At 36.8% G+C, this 13,011-nt stretch overlaps 1 protein-coding gene across 3 annotated transcripts in view; it reads left to right on the plus strand.

Moving 5' to 3' along the window:
• LOC311078766 (diacylglycerol kinase delta) overlaps positions 1-11,234 on the plus strand; it is a 63,635-nt gene extending 52,401 nt beyond the window's left edge. For 2 of the 3 annotated variants that reach the window (XM_084107766.1, XM_084107767.1), the window contains 12 exons: positions 691-781; positions 1,708-1,815; positions 2,002-2,098; positions 2,435-2,542; positions 3,343-3,456; positions 4,002-4,136; positions 4,867-5,027; positions 5,357-5,471; positions 6,972-7,061; positions 7,175-7,291; positions 8,797-8,905; positions 9,425-11,234. In XM_084107766.1, coding sequence (XP_083963892.1) covers positions 691-781; positions 1,708-1,815; positions 2,002-2,098; positions 2,435-2,542; positions 3,343-3,456; positions 4,002-4,136; positions 4,867-5,027; positions 5,357-5,471; positions 6,972-7,061; positions 7,175-7,291; positions 8,797-8,905; positions 9,425-9,477 — 1,298 coding nt within the window. In that variant the 3' untranslated portion in view covers positions 9,478-11,234. The remainder of the gene's footprint in view (positions 1-690; positions 782-1,707; positions 1,816-2,001; positions 2,099-2,434; positions 2,543-3,342; positions 3,457-4,001; positions 4,137-4,866; positions 5,028-5,356; positions 5,472-6,971; positions 7,062-7,174; positions 7,292-8,796; positions 8,906-9,424) is intronic. The other variant, XM_084107768.1, reaches the window with a different exon arrangement.
• The last annotated feature ends 1,777 nt before the right edge of the window (positions 11,235-13,011 follow it).

The following is a 13,011-nucleotide window of genomic DNA, read 5'->3' on the forward strand; positions in this document are numbered from 1 at the left end:
TTTAAATTCACATGTTAACTACTCAAATACTTTGTGTAGTGCTATAGACTTTAAGAGATTTGTTTGCGTTAAATAATGTGTGTTTAATTGGTTTAACTCAAATCAGTTACGTAGGGTGTTACTCAAGTAACATTTAGTAACAAGTAACTCAAGTAAGAGTTTTATTTAGTTATAAGAAATATTATTTTTATTAGACTTTAAATTTACAGTTCACAGTGCTCAAATATTTAAACTCAAATGGTTTAACAGAATCTGTTTTTTTATTATTTATTATAAAAATTATTTAATTATTTAACTCATTGGATTTACTGTATGTATATGTCAAATTAAGACAAAGACTTTCAGTCTTACACAACTAAATTTAAGTAAGCTAGTCATAATTATATTAAGCTTTGAATCATTTTCAAGGAGTACATCATACACAAAATAATTGAATTGAAACTACCAAAAATTAGTAGCATGAACTTATATCTAAAAGTAGATCATTTCAGTTCATTCAACCACTTATCGAAAAAAGAAAGAAAAAAAAGAAAATAAATTCAAAAGTTTTTTTTTTCAGAACAGTTTAATACACCGTTTTTATTATTGTACTATTGCTATTGAAGTTTTTGTAGTGATTCTAGTTTTTTTCTTATGGCTGCATTTTGCACATCTCTCTCTCACTCTTCGATTGCTTTATTTCATTGACAGGTCAAAACACATTGAATCCAACCACCACAACCCCTATATTACTGGAGAAGTCAGAGAGCTTCAGCACTGTGCTTTTCTCTGAGGAGTCTGTGTAAGACTGTGCAAACACACACACACACACACACACACACATACACACATGGCAGAGCTCTTATCTTTCTCCAGAGAAGTGCAGTAATGACATCTGAGGTTCCAGTAGCTCTAAAACCATGTTGACAGTGTAATATACCGCAGTGTTTGCTATTCCACTCACCAACACACAAGTCCATCAAAGTCTCAGTGGACATAAATCTGTTTTTATCCCAGGCCTATATGTTTCCATTTACAGGCTGTAAGGTTCACGTTTACAATGTTAGCATTATTTACATAATTATAGAGCTGAAAAGAGTTGTTCTAGATTAGCTGAAAATGTAATATTTTAATGTTTTTGAAAGTAGTCTCTTATGCTCACCAAGGCTGCATTTATTTGACAGTTACAGTAAAAAAACAGTAATATTGTGAAATATTATTACAATTTAAAATAACTGTTTTCTATTTTAAAATGTAATTTATTCCTGTGATGGCAAAGCTGGATTTTCAGCATCATTACTCCAGTCTTTAGTGTCACATGATTCTTCAGAAATCATTCTAATATGCTGATTTGGTGCTTAATAATTTTTTATTATTATTATCAATGTTGCAAACAGCTGCTTTATATTCTTTGTGGAAACTGTGATCTATTTTTTTCAGGATTCTTGACTAGATATCTTGAATTAGATATCTGTATTAATGTATTATATAATGCTTAATAGATCGTTAGAAGCTTAGCACTCCTCATATCCATCACTATAAAAGACAGTTGCTTATGTGACATTGCAACAATTTCATCTATAAATGAATACATTTTCCTTGTGAATGATGTATGACGAATACATCCAACTTTTTTGTTTATTTAGCACTTCAAAAATCTTTTTTTATTCATAAGTCAGTCCTTTTGTGACTCAGACAAGGCATCCTGCTTGTCTCTCTGTTCCACAGGCAGTGCACAGAAAAGTGTGTGATGAATAACTATTTTGGGATCGGGCTGGATGCCAAAATATCTTTGGAGTTCAACAACAAGAGAGATGAGCACCCAAAAAAGTGCAGGTAAGAAAGAAGAAATGTTTGATAATTGCAGAATATAATCCACTTAATCCAAATGAAAATGTCTTGCAGAGATGTGGCATTACTAGTTACAGTTTTGTTTTAATGTTGTTGGTTTATTCAGTGATAATGTTGTTTATATAATGCTGACTAAAACAGTGAAATTTCGTTCGTTTTTTTCCCCCACAGTAGTCGCACTAAAAACATGATGTGGTATGGAGTGCTAGGGACCAAAGAACTGGTGCAGAAAACTTACAAGAACCTGGAACAAAGAGTCCAGCTTGAGGTATGAGATGTTTTGGACAGACAGAGAGAAAGGGAATGCAAGATGCTGACATTTAGGCTGAATACATTTCTCCCTTTTCTGACCTTTAAGGGGAAGAGGAAGTACTCTTTGTGCCATTTACTTCCCTTCACACACTATGAATGATGCTTTGCCACTGTGTGTTCATGTGTAGATGTACTTTTCATCTAAGTGGTCATGGTTTCATGTTTCAAACGTTGTTCTGAGAAGCTGTACATTACATCATGTATCTCTCTCTCTCTCTCTCTCTCTCTCTCTCTCTCTCTCTCGCTCCTTCTCTCTCTCTCTCTCTCTCTCTCTCTCTCTATTTGTGTGCAGTGTGATGGAGTGCCCATGTCCTTGCCGAGTCTTCAGGGTCTTGCCGTTTTGAACATCCCCAGCTATGCAGGAGGCATTAATTTCTGGGGTGGCACCAAAGAGGACAATGTGAGTCCATCAATGAAACCGAATTTCAGTTCAGAACTTATAACTTTACTTTCCGGAGGGCAGTTCAGTTCAACAAAGTGAAAAATCAGCTCAGAGTTGAACAGATGAGTCTGTGCCTTTCATTTATCCTCAGTGCATCTTTTTAATGTTCTGAGCTGTCAATAAACAATGGCTCCTGGCCAGACTTTCAAATACGACTTTCAGAATGCATCAACCATATTTACAACCACTCTTCAATCCATCAATATCCTTTTATCATTTTTCAAAATGCATGGTGGCGAATAAACAGGAAGCAATATGAAACTGGTGTGGCGAATAAATGGTGGAAAATAGAAAAAGATGAGAGTGTAAAAGAGCAGTGCAAATGTAACAAGTATGATAATTTACAGTTCACTGAAGTCTAGTATATAGAAACATTTATTTCAATATGTAAAAAAACACATATTGTAGCTTTAAGTACACAGTGCAAATTTTATTTTTGAAAAATACATATATTACAGAGGATAGCCAACCTGGAGTTATGCTGTTTGGATATCTGATCAGTATCTTACTCACGTCACGGTAACAGATTCTTTCCTGTAAAGTGGAAAACCATGATATAATTTCCCAGTAAGAATCAGAGTGCACACATAAGACATCTGGTCCTTCCTGTGTTTCATGTTTCAAGCTGCTTATCTTAACATATATATTTAGATAGATAGATATAGACTTGTGTAAATAAAGAATAGTTCAGATGATGAGGATGTGGTTCAGCGGTGGACGTTATGAAATATTGTCTGCCATTGTATTTGTTTGTGTAGAATTATGGAGCTCCATCGTTTGATGATAAGAAGCTGGAAGTGGTGGCTGTGTTCGGCAGCATGCAGATGGCCATGTCTCGAGTCATCAACCTACAACATCACCGTATCACACAGGTCTGAACACTAGGACACAATGCAGAGTTTAACAGTTCACGGGTTGGAATATAAATTAAATTCAACTACACCCTAACTGGAATTTGAATCATAGTGACAAGATGAGGAATTTGTTGAATTGCAGTTCAAAGAAATTCAACAGTCACACAATGGAGAAATTAGTCCAAAACAAATTTTGTGACAACACAATGACTGCATCAGTAATTTAGACTAATTATACTCCATTTTGAAGAGAGTAAATTAGAGCATTCTTGGAAAAGTGTTTTTCCACCGTGGTAAAATGAAACTCAATTTATTAAATATAATGAAATATACAGAACTGAAATACTCTCTTTAAAGTAAAAGTAACTGGTGTGTGTAGGGTAGGTGAATTTTTAAATGTTGATCATCTAATGTTGTTATGTGTATATGAGAACTTGTTTATGGGTCATTTCTGGTAAATAATTTAATAATATGCATCATCTGGTAATTTAATGTAATTTTTAAACTATTTTTACATGAGTCATGTGAGTTCAGATGTGCTTTGACACTGGCTGTTTCCTCAGTGTCGGCAGGTGAAGATCACCATCCTGGGTGATGAAGGCGTACCTGTGCAGGTGGATGGTGAGGCCTGGATTCAGCCTCCTGGCATCGTCCAAATTGTCCACAAGAACCGAGCCCAGATGCTCACCAGAGACCGGGTCAGTGTGTGTGTGTGTGTGTGCTCATCTTCTTTTCTCTTCTTTAAAATCTTTGTCAATCTTTCTGAACAGACCAGCTTTTCTAGTCACCCCTATGTGTTGCGTGATCACTTTTGGGATACTGGTTATCTACTGTCCCCATTAGACTAACCTAACCAGCAGAACCTCCTGTCAGTTTGACCAGAAAAACTAGCTTTATCAGCTTAGTCTTGCAGATGAACATGCATACGAATTAATTGTCTTCGGACTCTCATCCACAGACGGCTTGTTTTGGGCTCATGAAGGGGTATATTTCCTGCTTGATAAATATAAGCAGCACGGCACAAAGCTTCATGTGCTTGTCATCTCCCAATTAGGTCCTGAAACAGATAAATATTAAGTCTGCTTTTTAAAACAAAGAAAAGGAGGATGGTTAGTATGCAACAACAGCTGGAAACTGTATATTTGTGCAGTGTGCGCATGTCAAAAATATGAAATCTGCACACAAACCAAACCCGATCACATTTAGTGTTCATGTAAACACTATGTTTGGATTCAAACAAAATCCAACCCATGTAAATGTAGCTAGTGTTACATGATCCTTCAGAAGTCATTCTAATATGTTGATTTAGTGCTCAAGAAACTAATTCTAGCTGTTATCAATGACAGAGGCTAGTAACTAGGCCATTGTACTCAACTTTAGCGTAGATGCTCTGCATTCTGTCAACATTGTATGTTGCTGTGACACAAGGCATTCGAGAGCACGCTGAAATCGTGGGAAGACAAGAGGAAAGGAGACAGCCGCCCGGCCCGGCCCCGACTGAACTCCCAGCAGTCCATGGAGTATCTGACGGAGGAGGAATGCGCACAGGTTCAGCAGCTTGGCTTAGTGGCAGACTCACTCATATACAGGTGTGTCTGTGTGTGCCTGTATGAAGAGTACATGACACCTACACAAAAATAGTTTGTAACCAAACAGGAATATCACACCACAGTGAATATCAATGCATATGTATGTGAGAAGCTATTTCATAACTATTTGAGGACTATTAAAGAAATGAACTGTGTCCATTTTACCTTGAGACCGCACCCATGACTGTAACTTCTAATTCTTAGAAATGTGACACTTCCTTGTATTGATTCACAAGTCATTTTAGATTCACAATTACATTTATAATTATATATGGATGGGAAAATATGTGTTATGCTGCTGCTGAATGTGTGGTTATCATGTTTTGTAGGATCCGGGAAGTGGCAAAGACTCATAAGGTGGTGGAGCAGGAATTAGCTCATTCTGTCAATGCCAGTGCTGCGGTCCTGAGTGAAGCCTTCCCCTCCAAACCCTCCAGCCCTGAGGTGAGCAAAACACACTTGTGACTAATATATTTAACAACTACATTTAACACGCTTAATGAATTTATTCATTCCTTTTGCTTCATTCTGTTTGTATGGCAGAATTGAATTTAATTGAATTTTTTGATAAATCACCTAGATGCAAAATACACAGTAGATGGTAAAAGTTTCTAAAAAAATAAGTTAATGCGTTATCTGAATTCACAACATTTTGTGAATATATGTACAGTACTGTGCAAAAGTCTTAGACATGTTAATATGCCCCCCCCCCCAAAAAAAATGGTTTTAAGTCAGTTATTTATATCTTTTGCTGTAGTGTTTCAGTAGGAAATATCAGTTTACATTTCCAAACATTATTTTTGCCATTAATAATCCAGTGAGATTTGTGTATGCAAAAGGAGTCTGACAACAGCCGGTATGATCTGATCTCACCATCATCGAGTCCGTCTGTGATTACATGAAGAAACAGAAAAAACTGAGACAGACTAAATCCAGAAGAACTGCGGGAACGTCTCCAACATGCTTGAAGAAACCTTCCTGCAAAGCTACCTGAAAAACTATGCGCAGGTGTACCTGGACAAAAGCCATTTTAAACGCAAAGGGTCGTTACACCATATATTGATTTGAATTAGTTAATAGAAGTTAAATCATAAATAAATTCAATTTGTGATTTTATTTTTGAAAGCATTCTTACTTTACAGCATTTTAACACAAGTGCCAGTACTTTTCACAGTACTGTAGCTTTGCAGGAAGGTTTCTTCAAGCATCTTGGAGACGTTCCCGCAGTTCTTCTGGATTTAGTTTGTCTCAGTTTTTCTGTTTCTTCATGTAATCACAGATGGGCTCGATGATGGTGAGATCAGATGGATTATTCTTGATCTCGGTTTTTGATCACCATTTTTTTTTGTGTGTGTGTGTGTGTGTGGGGGGGGGGTCAGATCAAGTCTCATGCCTAAGACTTTTGCAGAGTACTGTATATCACATCGCTTGAGTACTGTGAACGCCACACATTTGTGTAAAACCTGATGATCCTGTACTCCAGCTTGATTTGAGAATGATCCAAAGAGCATCTTGAGCTTCAGTTGAAGCAAGGAAGCAATTACAAATAAGTTAAGGTCACGAATGTTCTTCAAAAAAAATGTATATGGCAGCGGGTTTAAATTTGGCAAGTTTAAATGTCATATTTTCAGGTTGAAGCCCTCTGTATATATTCTTAGTTCATTTGAGTGAGTGAGTGATGTGATGAGGATCGGTTCAGTCTAGCTCTGCTTTAAAGGTTAACAACTGCACCTTTCAGTCTCCAGTAGGAATAATAGCAGGTCCGTCCGTCCTGCTGTGGCTTTCAGCATGTTCAGCTTTGAGCTTCTCATGCTGTTCTCCACGGGACCTCCATTGACCAGCGAACAGAAGAATAACTGAGTGTTAATCACTGAACAGCAAGAGTCTGACAGAAAGTCAAACTGAACTTGAGCTGTGATTGTGTGTGTGTGTGTTTCTCTGCAGGTTTTGAGTCGCAGTACTGCTGTAGACATTGTCAACAGCAGTAAAGTTCTCCAGCAAGAGACCAAGATGCTGCTTGAGGGAAAACTGCTGGTGAGCGGCTTGCTTCACTGTCTCTCTCTCACTTTCTCTGGCCTGTTCTTGTACACAAGTAATTCTGTATGAAATATGTTAAAGACATTTTCTGTGTATATTTGTGTATGTAGCAGTTGGAGTCTTCTCAAAAAGAGGAGCTTCTTTCCACAGTGGATAGTCTCGGCGCTGAGTTACACAAGCTGGAGGACATTCACTGGATCTGTCCCAGCATGCACTGCTCTGAGGAGGTTTGTCCTACTCCACATTCATGTCTTTAGTCTAGTTTGCATTACTTTTTCTATAGAACACAATAGTTGGATTCTGAAAGTAAAATATACATTAATTTTCTCCAAAGAGAAGTTGTTTAGATATGATGTGATTTCAATGTTTTTCTTAAATCACAACGCTAAATTCCTGATGGAGTATTACTAGTCAGTATTAGGACAAGGGCAAGACTACTTAAGACAATGTTTTTAGTAAATTCAATGTTTTTAGTAAAGCCCTGAATGTTTTGTTTTCCTTGTCTTTCTCATAAAGCTGAAAATAATCTCATTTTCTCATAAATGTAAATATGATTACAGCTGCCTAATCGTGCCTAATTACCTAATCTTAAAAAATGCAGATTGCAGCATTATATTTTCTCCCTTTGCATTAAGGGATGCTACTTTCAATGTGCTTTTGCAGCGTTGAGCATTGTAGCCAATCACAGACATGTTTGTTGAACGCAATGGCCAATCAGAGGCCGTTTAAATGGTCACTGCGCCAAAGATGCTCATTGAGTTCTACACTTTCGCAAACATGTCAGAATCATTATAGCTGTAATGATTCCTGTCTTGTGTTTCCCTCGTCTTGTGTGGACTTTAGTTATTTCCTGTTCTGTGTCATGTTTTGTAGTCCTTTGTAGTTTTTCTAGTTTATTAGTATCCCCAGGTGTTTTCTCTTAGTCACGCCCCCCTTGTTATCTTGTTTAGCTGGTTAGTCACTGTATTTATACCCTGTGTCTTGGTTCAGTGTTTGTGGGTTCTTGTCATTTGTGATGTTGTTTTAGTTTGGTTGTTCTGTTCCCGTGTCTTGTTCCCTTATCTAAGTCTGTCTTGTTTCTAGTTTATTTAATAAATCCGTTGCTTTTGGATCCTGCTTCCTCCGTTGATTCAACCCTGCATCGTCACAATAGCCAATAACCTGTAGTTGCAAATAAGAGATTCACTGCAATGTAGTCCGTTTCTTTGTAAAAAAAAATACTTGAGAATGCAGAGGAATCATGCTGAAATGATTGACAGCTTCAGATTATACACAAATCGTGTTCTGAATATAATCAATTCACAATTTGAACAAATGCTTAATTTTTCATGCTGCTAAGAGGAATGGCCAGTGCACAGTGCAAATTGTGACAACTGCATTTAAATGTGGCTGTGAATCCAGGAATGTATTGCTCCATGTCACTGACAGACATAAAATAAGCGGAATATATTGCTTAAAACACAAGCTCTCTTTTATTTTCGCAAATTTTGGTAATTCCAGCAACTATTCAGACTCATTTAAAAGGTCTAATAACTTAAAATGCTTGGCGAATTGTTTTATAATAGCCTATTATTATAATATTATTAAATTATTAAATATTATAATATCAAAGGATGGCTCAGTTTACATCCACTGAAGTCTGGGCTAAAGCCCCGAATATCCACTGACCCTAGAACCGCCCCTGCTTTTCAGACTCCTTGTTCTTGACTCCCCCTTCTTGGTTTCACTCTAGGACCCGTCCCGTGTGTTGGTGAAAAGCAGTATGAAGCTGAAAATCATGCCCAAGGGCAAGAAAGAGAGAGAGAGGCTGCATAAGCAGCGGTCCAGCAGCTCTCTGTCAGGTAACAGACACAATCACTAGCAGAAACAGCATTAACCAGCCTCATAATCTCACCGTCATGGTACACTCATATCCAGCTGCAGTGTAGTGTAATATGTGGCTCGCCCATGTCATAGTAAGTGCCAGTTGCTTGGCCTGGTTGTGAACTAATTATTTCTAATCATCTCATATACCAAATATGTTTTGCATAATATTCCTTGTGCCATTGACAGATGGTTCAGATCAGGGATGGGCAACTTCGGTCCTGGAGGGCCACTGTCCTACAGAGTTTAGCTTCAACCCTAATCAAATACACCTGAACAAGCTAATCAAGGTCCTCAGGATTACTAGAAAATTACAGGCAGGTGATTTTTTCAGGGTTGGAGCTAAACTCTGTAGGACAGTGGCCCTCCAGAGCCGAAGTTGCCCATCCCTGTTTCAGATGCACAATTAATTATTTGAATTGAAAAAAAAAGATCACATTAAATGATCAAATTCAACTCACAACCTTAATCTTAATACATTTGTTTGCACCACTCAGGATCTTGGGATATCAAAGGCGGGGTGTATGATGTGGATCCTGCAGGCAACTGAAGAGCTGAAGTTTGTTGCACCTCAGCTGTGAGGACACACTCTGCCACGGGACGCTGCTTTATGCCCAGTGAGGGAGGGCCTGAGACCACCTGTGCAGACACATGCCCCATCCCCCATTGTTTGTGAGCTTTTTTTGGAGGGGCGTGGCCCGGCCTGGCACTGCATTACTGTGCTTCTGTTCTGTTTCTTCTCCGCCTGCGGATGGTGTCATGGGAAATGCTCATCATCAGGGAGTAGGAAGTGGACTGTCCACCATCTCTCTCTGTTTTCAGCAACGCCACTCCCATGCATGACCAAATCCGTTTTTTTTATTTTTTTTATCTTATTTTATCATCTTGCTACTTAGTATTCCAGCCGTCAGACACATACTATAAACATTTTTTAACTCTCCAAAGGGAAACAAAAAAAGACCCCATCCTTTCGCCGCCTGAACAACAAGAAAGGAACAAACTAAATCAAACAAAACAATTGTACTGATATGAAGACAATTAACCACATGCAAAAAAAAAAAAAAAGGAATATCCTGATGATGAATGTATGGTGGACCTGTATTATTCGTCAAACTGGCTGAATAGTTACTCTGCATCTAGTCTCTGTATCTATCAAAGACCATCTCAGTTTCTGCATGCCTTTCATGCCCTTATGCAGGAAAAAGGTCTATTTTTTTCTTTTTACTCTCAGATCGTCAGCCAAGTCGTGATGGTGTGTCACTAGTGTCAATTGAGCCGTTGTTCTAGAAGCTTCAGTACCGTAACTCTTGTGCCAAGTGAGTAAATGGAGCGCAGTGGTTTTAAAGTGAGCTGTTTCTTTACTTTTTTCTGCAGGGAAATCTTGTGAAAGAAAGTGATGCTGTATGTCGTACATTTCAAGATGTATTTTATCTCGCCTTGCACTTTAATATAGAAAACAAATGTTTAAAAGAGGCAAACTAAACAGGTTGTGTGTTCTGTTTTATCATATGAAAACCGGTATCCCATTCATGGAAAACCTATGAGATGTTACATATAAGGCAGTATATAACCAAACTTATGAATGTTATTCAACTGTCGCCCCTGTTCAGGGGTCAGTCTGTATATGGAATACATGAGGTAAAGCAAAACTTGACTAATATATGGTATGGTTCTCAAGCAGTATTTATCAACAAACTCCAATGGTACAGTTTTTCCATTAAAAGAAACTAATGTACACAGTACTGGACAACTTAATTGTTTTCTTGATAGTTGTGAGCCAAAGTCTAACAGTGTTGCTCTGTAAAAAAGAAAAGAAAAAGACACTGCAAGCGTGGTATTGATTTGAAGTCAAGGTGCTGATTGTGCCCCTAAAAGCTGAACTGTATTTTTGTATTATTGTTTTGCATGTCTTTGTTTTAAAGTTTCACATCTGTGATGAACTGTTGCCGTGTGCTGTTCAGTTTGGATTGACAGCAGACGCATTACTTGACCATCTCCACGTATCAGCACATCGATTATGACTGTGGCAATCGGGTACGAGCGGAAGGCAATGATTTAATGAACAGAGAAAAAGAACCAAAACAGAGGAGACTAACTTTTAATTTGCTGGTACCAATCCTCTTCATCGTCAAGACTACTGTTTACTTTTAAAATGTATTATTTATCCTTTTTATTTAAAATATTTTTTGCCATATGGGTTGCAGTCAAGCTTCCATGGCCTTAGACCCTGTCTGACTGCAATCACCTACTTCAGGATTGTTGCTGTTGACTTGACGCAAAAATAAAGTGTGGCCATTGCTGTTTGAACTCTTGCACTTTCTTGTCATGATTTCACAGAATATACTGAATCTAAGCTGCGATGGTTTACCGCTCTTATGTTTTCAGTTCAATTTTGAACACACTTTGTCAGCGCTAAAAATCTGCAATGAATCCACAGTAATGCTTTGGGCTCAGTAATGTATTGTTAGTTGTTGTTGTTGTTGAAAGAACACGTGTACTTTTATTCAGTAAAGATGCTTTAAATTACATTGTTACAAAAATATTTTTCAAAAAAATGCTGTGCTTGTGAACTTTCTATTCATCAAAGAACACTTAAAAAAAATGTATGACGTCATCCACAAAAATCTGGTTTCAAAATTGCCCACATCAGCATATTAGAAAGATTTCTGAAGGATCATGCGACCAGTGGTTAAACTGGCTTTTGTAGGGAGGGGGAGCCCTTATCGCATCGTAAAATGACTTAATGTGTTGAGAAATGTGGTGATCAATGTATAATTTCACTGTAATAAAGGTATCACACTTTAATAAAGGTATAATTACACATTTATATTACACTGTAATAAAGGTATAATTACACAATGTATTACATTGTAATAAAGGTATAACTTTTCAAGTTTGTAATACTCTAAATCAACATGGGCATGGATAAATATGGATGCTTTATGCATAATAATAATAATAATAATAAAATAATGTATGTTTATTATTGAAACCATAGTCAACATAGAGCATGAAGACGAGACATGTTTCAAAGGTCATAGATGTTTTTCAAAGAACTTGTTCATGTCTATTAGACACATGTAGAAAGAACAAAGAAATACCAGATTCTCATTATTCTCTTTCTTTGCACTGAGCAATTTACTAACACAAACATGCTTAGATTTTTGCATGACAGGGCAGATCTTCAGAAAATGCTAAATGTACATTTATTATTACATTAGTCTGTCTCGCTCTGTGCCCATTTTAATGAAGCTAAATTCTGAATAAAACTGTTTTCATTGGTATATTTTACTGTTTCTTTTGTCAAACAACGGAATGAATATGAAATAGTGACTGAAATGCGACCCAATAAACATAACCAGAGAGAGAGAGAGAGGTGCACGCGCGTGCTGGGAGAGCAGTACCAGCGATTCTCAGAAACTAAAAAAGGTTTGGGCGCTTTTTTGAAGGGAAAAAATGGCTAAAGGGGTCTGTAATGTCGCTAAGATGGCAACACTGTGTATCTCCATTTCTCCAACTAGGGGTTGGGCCACAGGTCAGACAGAAAATACGCGCTGCGTTAATCGCCCGTTAAAAAAATTGCCGTTAATATGATTTTTGCGTTAACACGTTATTAACGCGCTAACTTTGACAGCACTAATAATAACACAATGTATTATTACATTGTAATAAAGGTATAATTTCACAATTTATTACACTGTAATAAAAGTATAATAACGCAATGTATTATTATACTGTAATAAATGTATAATAACACAATGTATTATTACATTGTAATAAAGGTATAATTACACATTTATTATTACATTGTAATAAAAGTATAATTTCACAATGTATTATTACATTGTAATAAAGGTATAATAGCACAATATATTATTACATTGTAAAAAGGTATAATAACACAATGTATTATTACACTGTAATAAAGGTATAATAACACAATGTATTATTACATTGTAATAAAGGTATAATTACACATTTATTATTACATTGTAATAAAAGTATAATTTCACAATGTATTACATTGTCATAAAGGTATAATAGCACAATATATTATTACATTGTAAAAAGGTATAATAACTCA

This window comes from Abramis brama (assembly GCF_963993115.1).
Source record: "Abramis brama genome assembly, chromosome: 3".
In the NCBI taxonomy this organism is placed as follows: Eukaryota; Metazoa; Chordata; class Actinopteri; order Cypriniformes; family Leuciscidae; genus Abramis; species Abramis brama.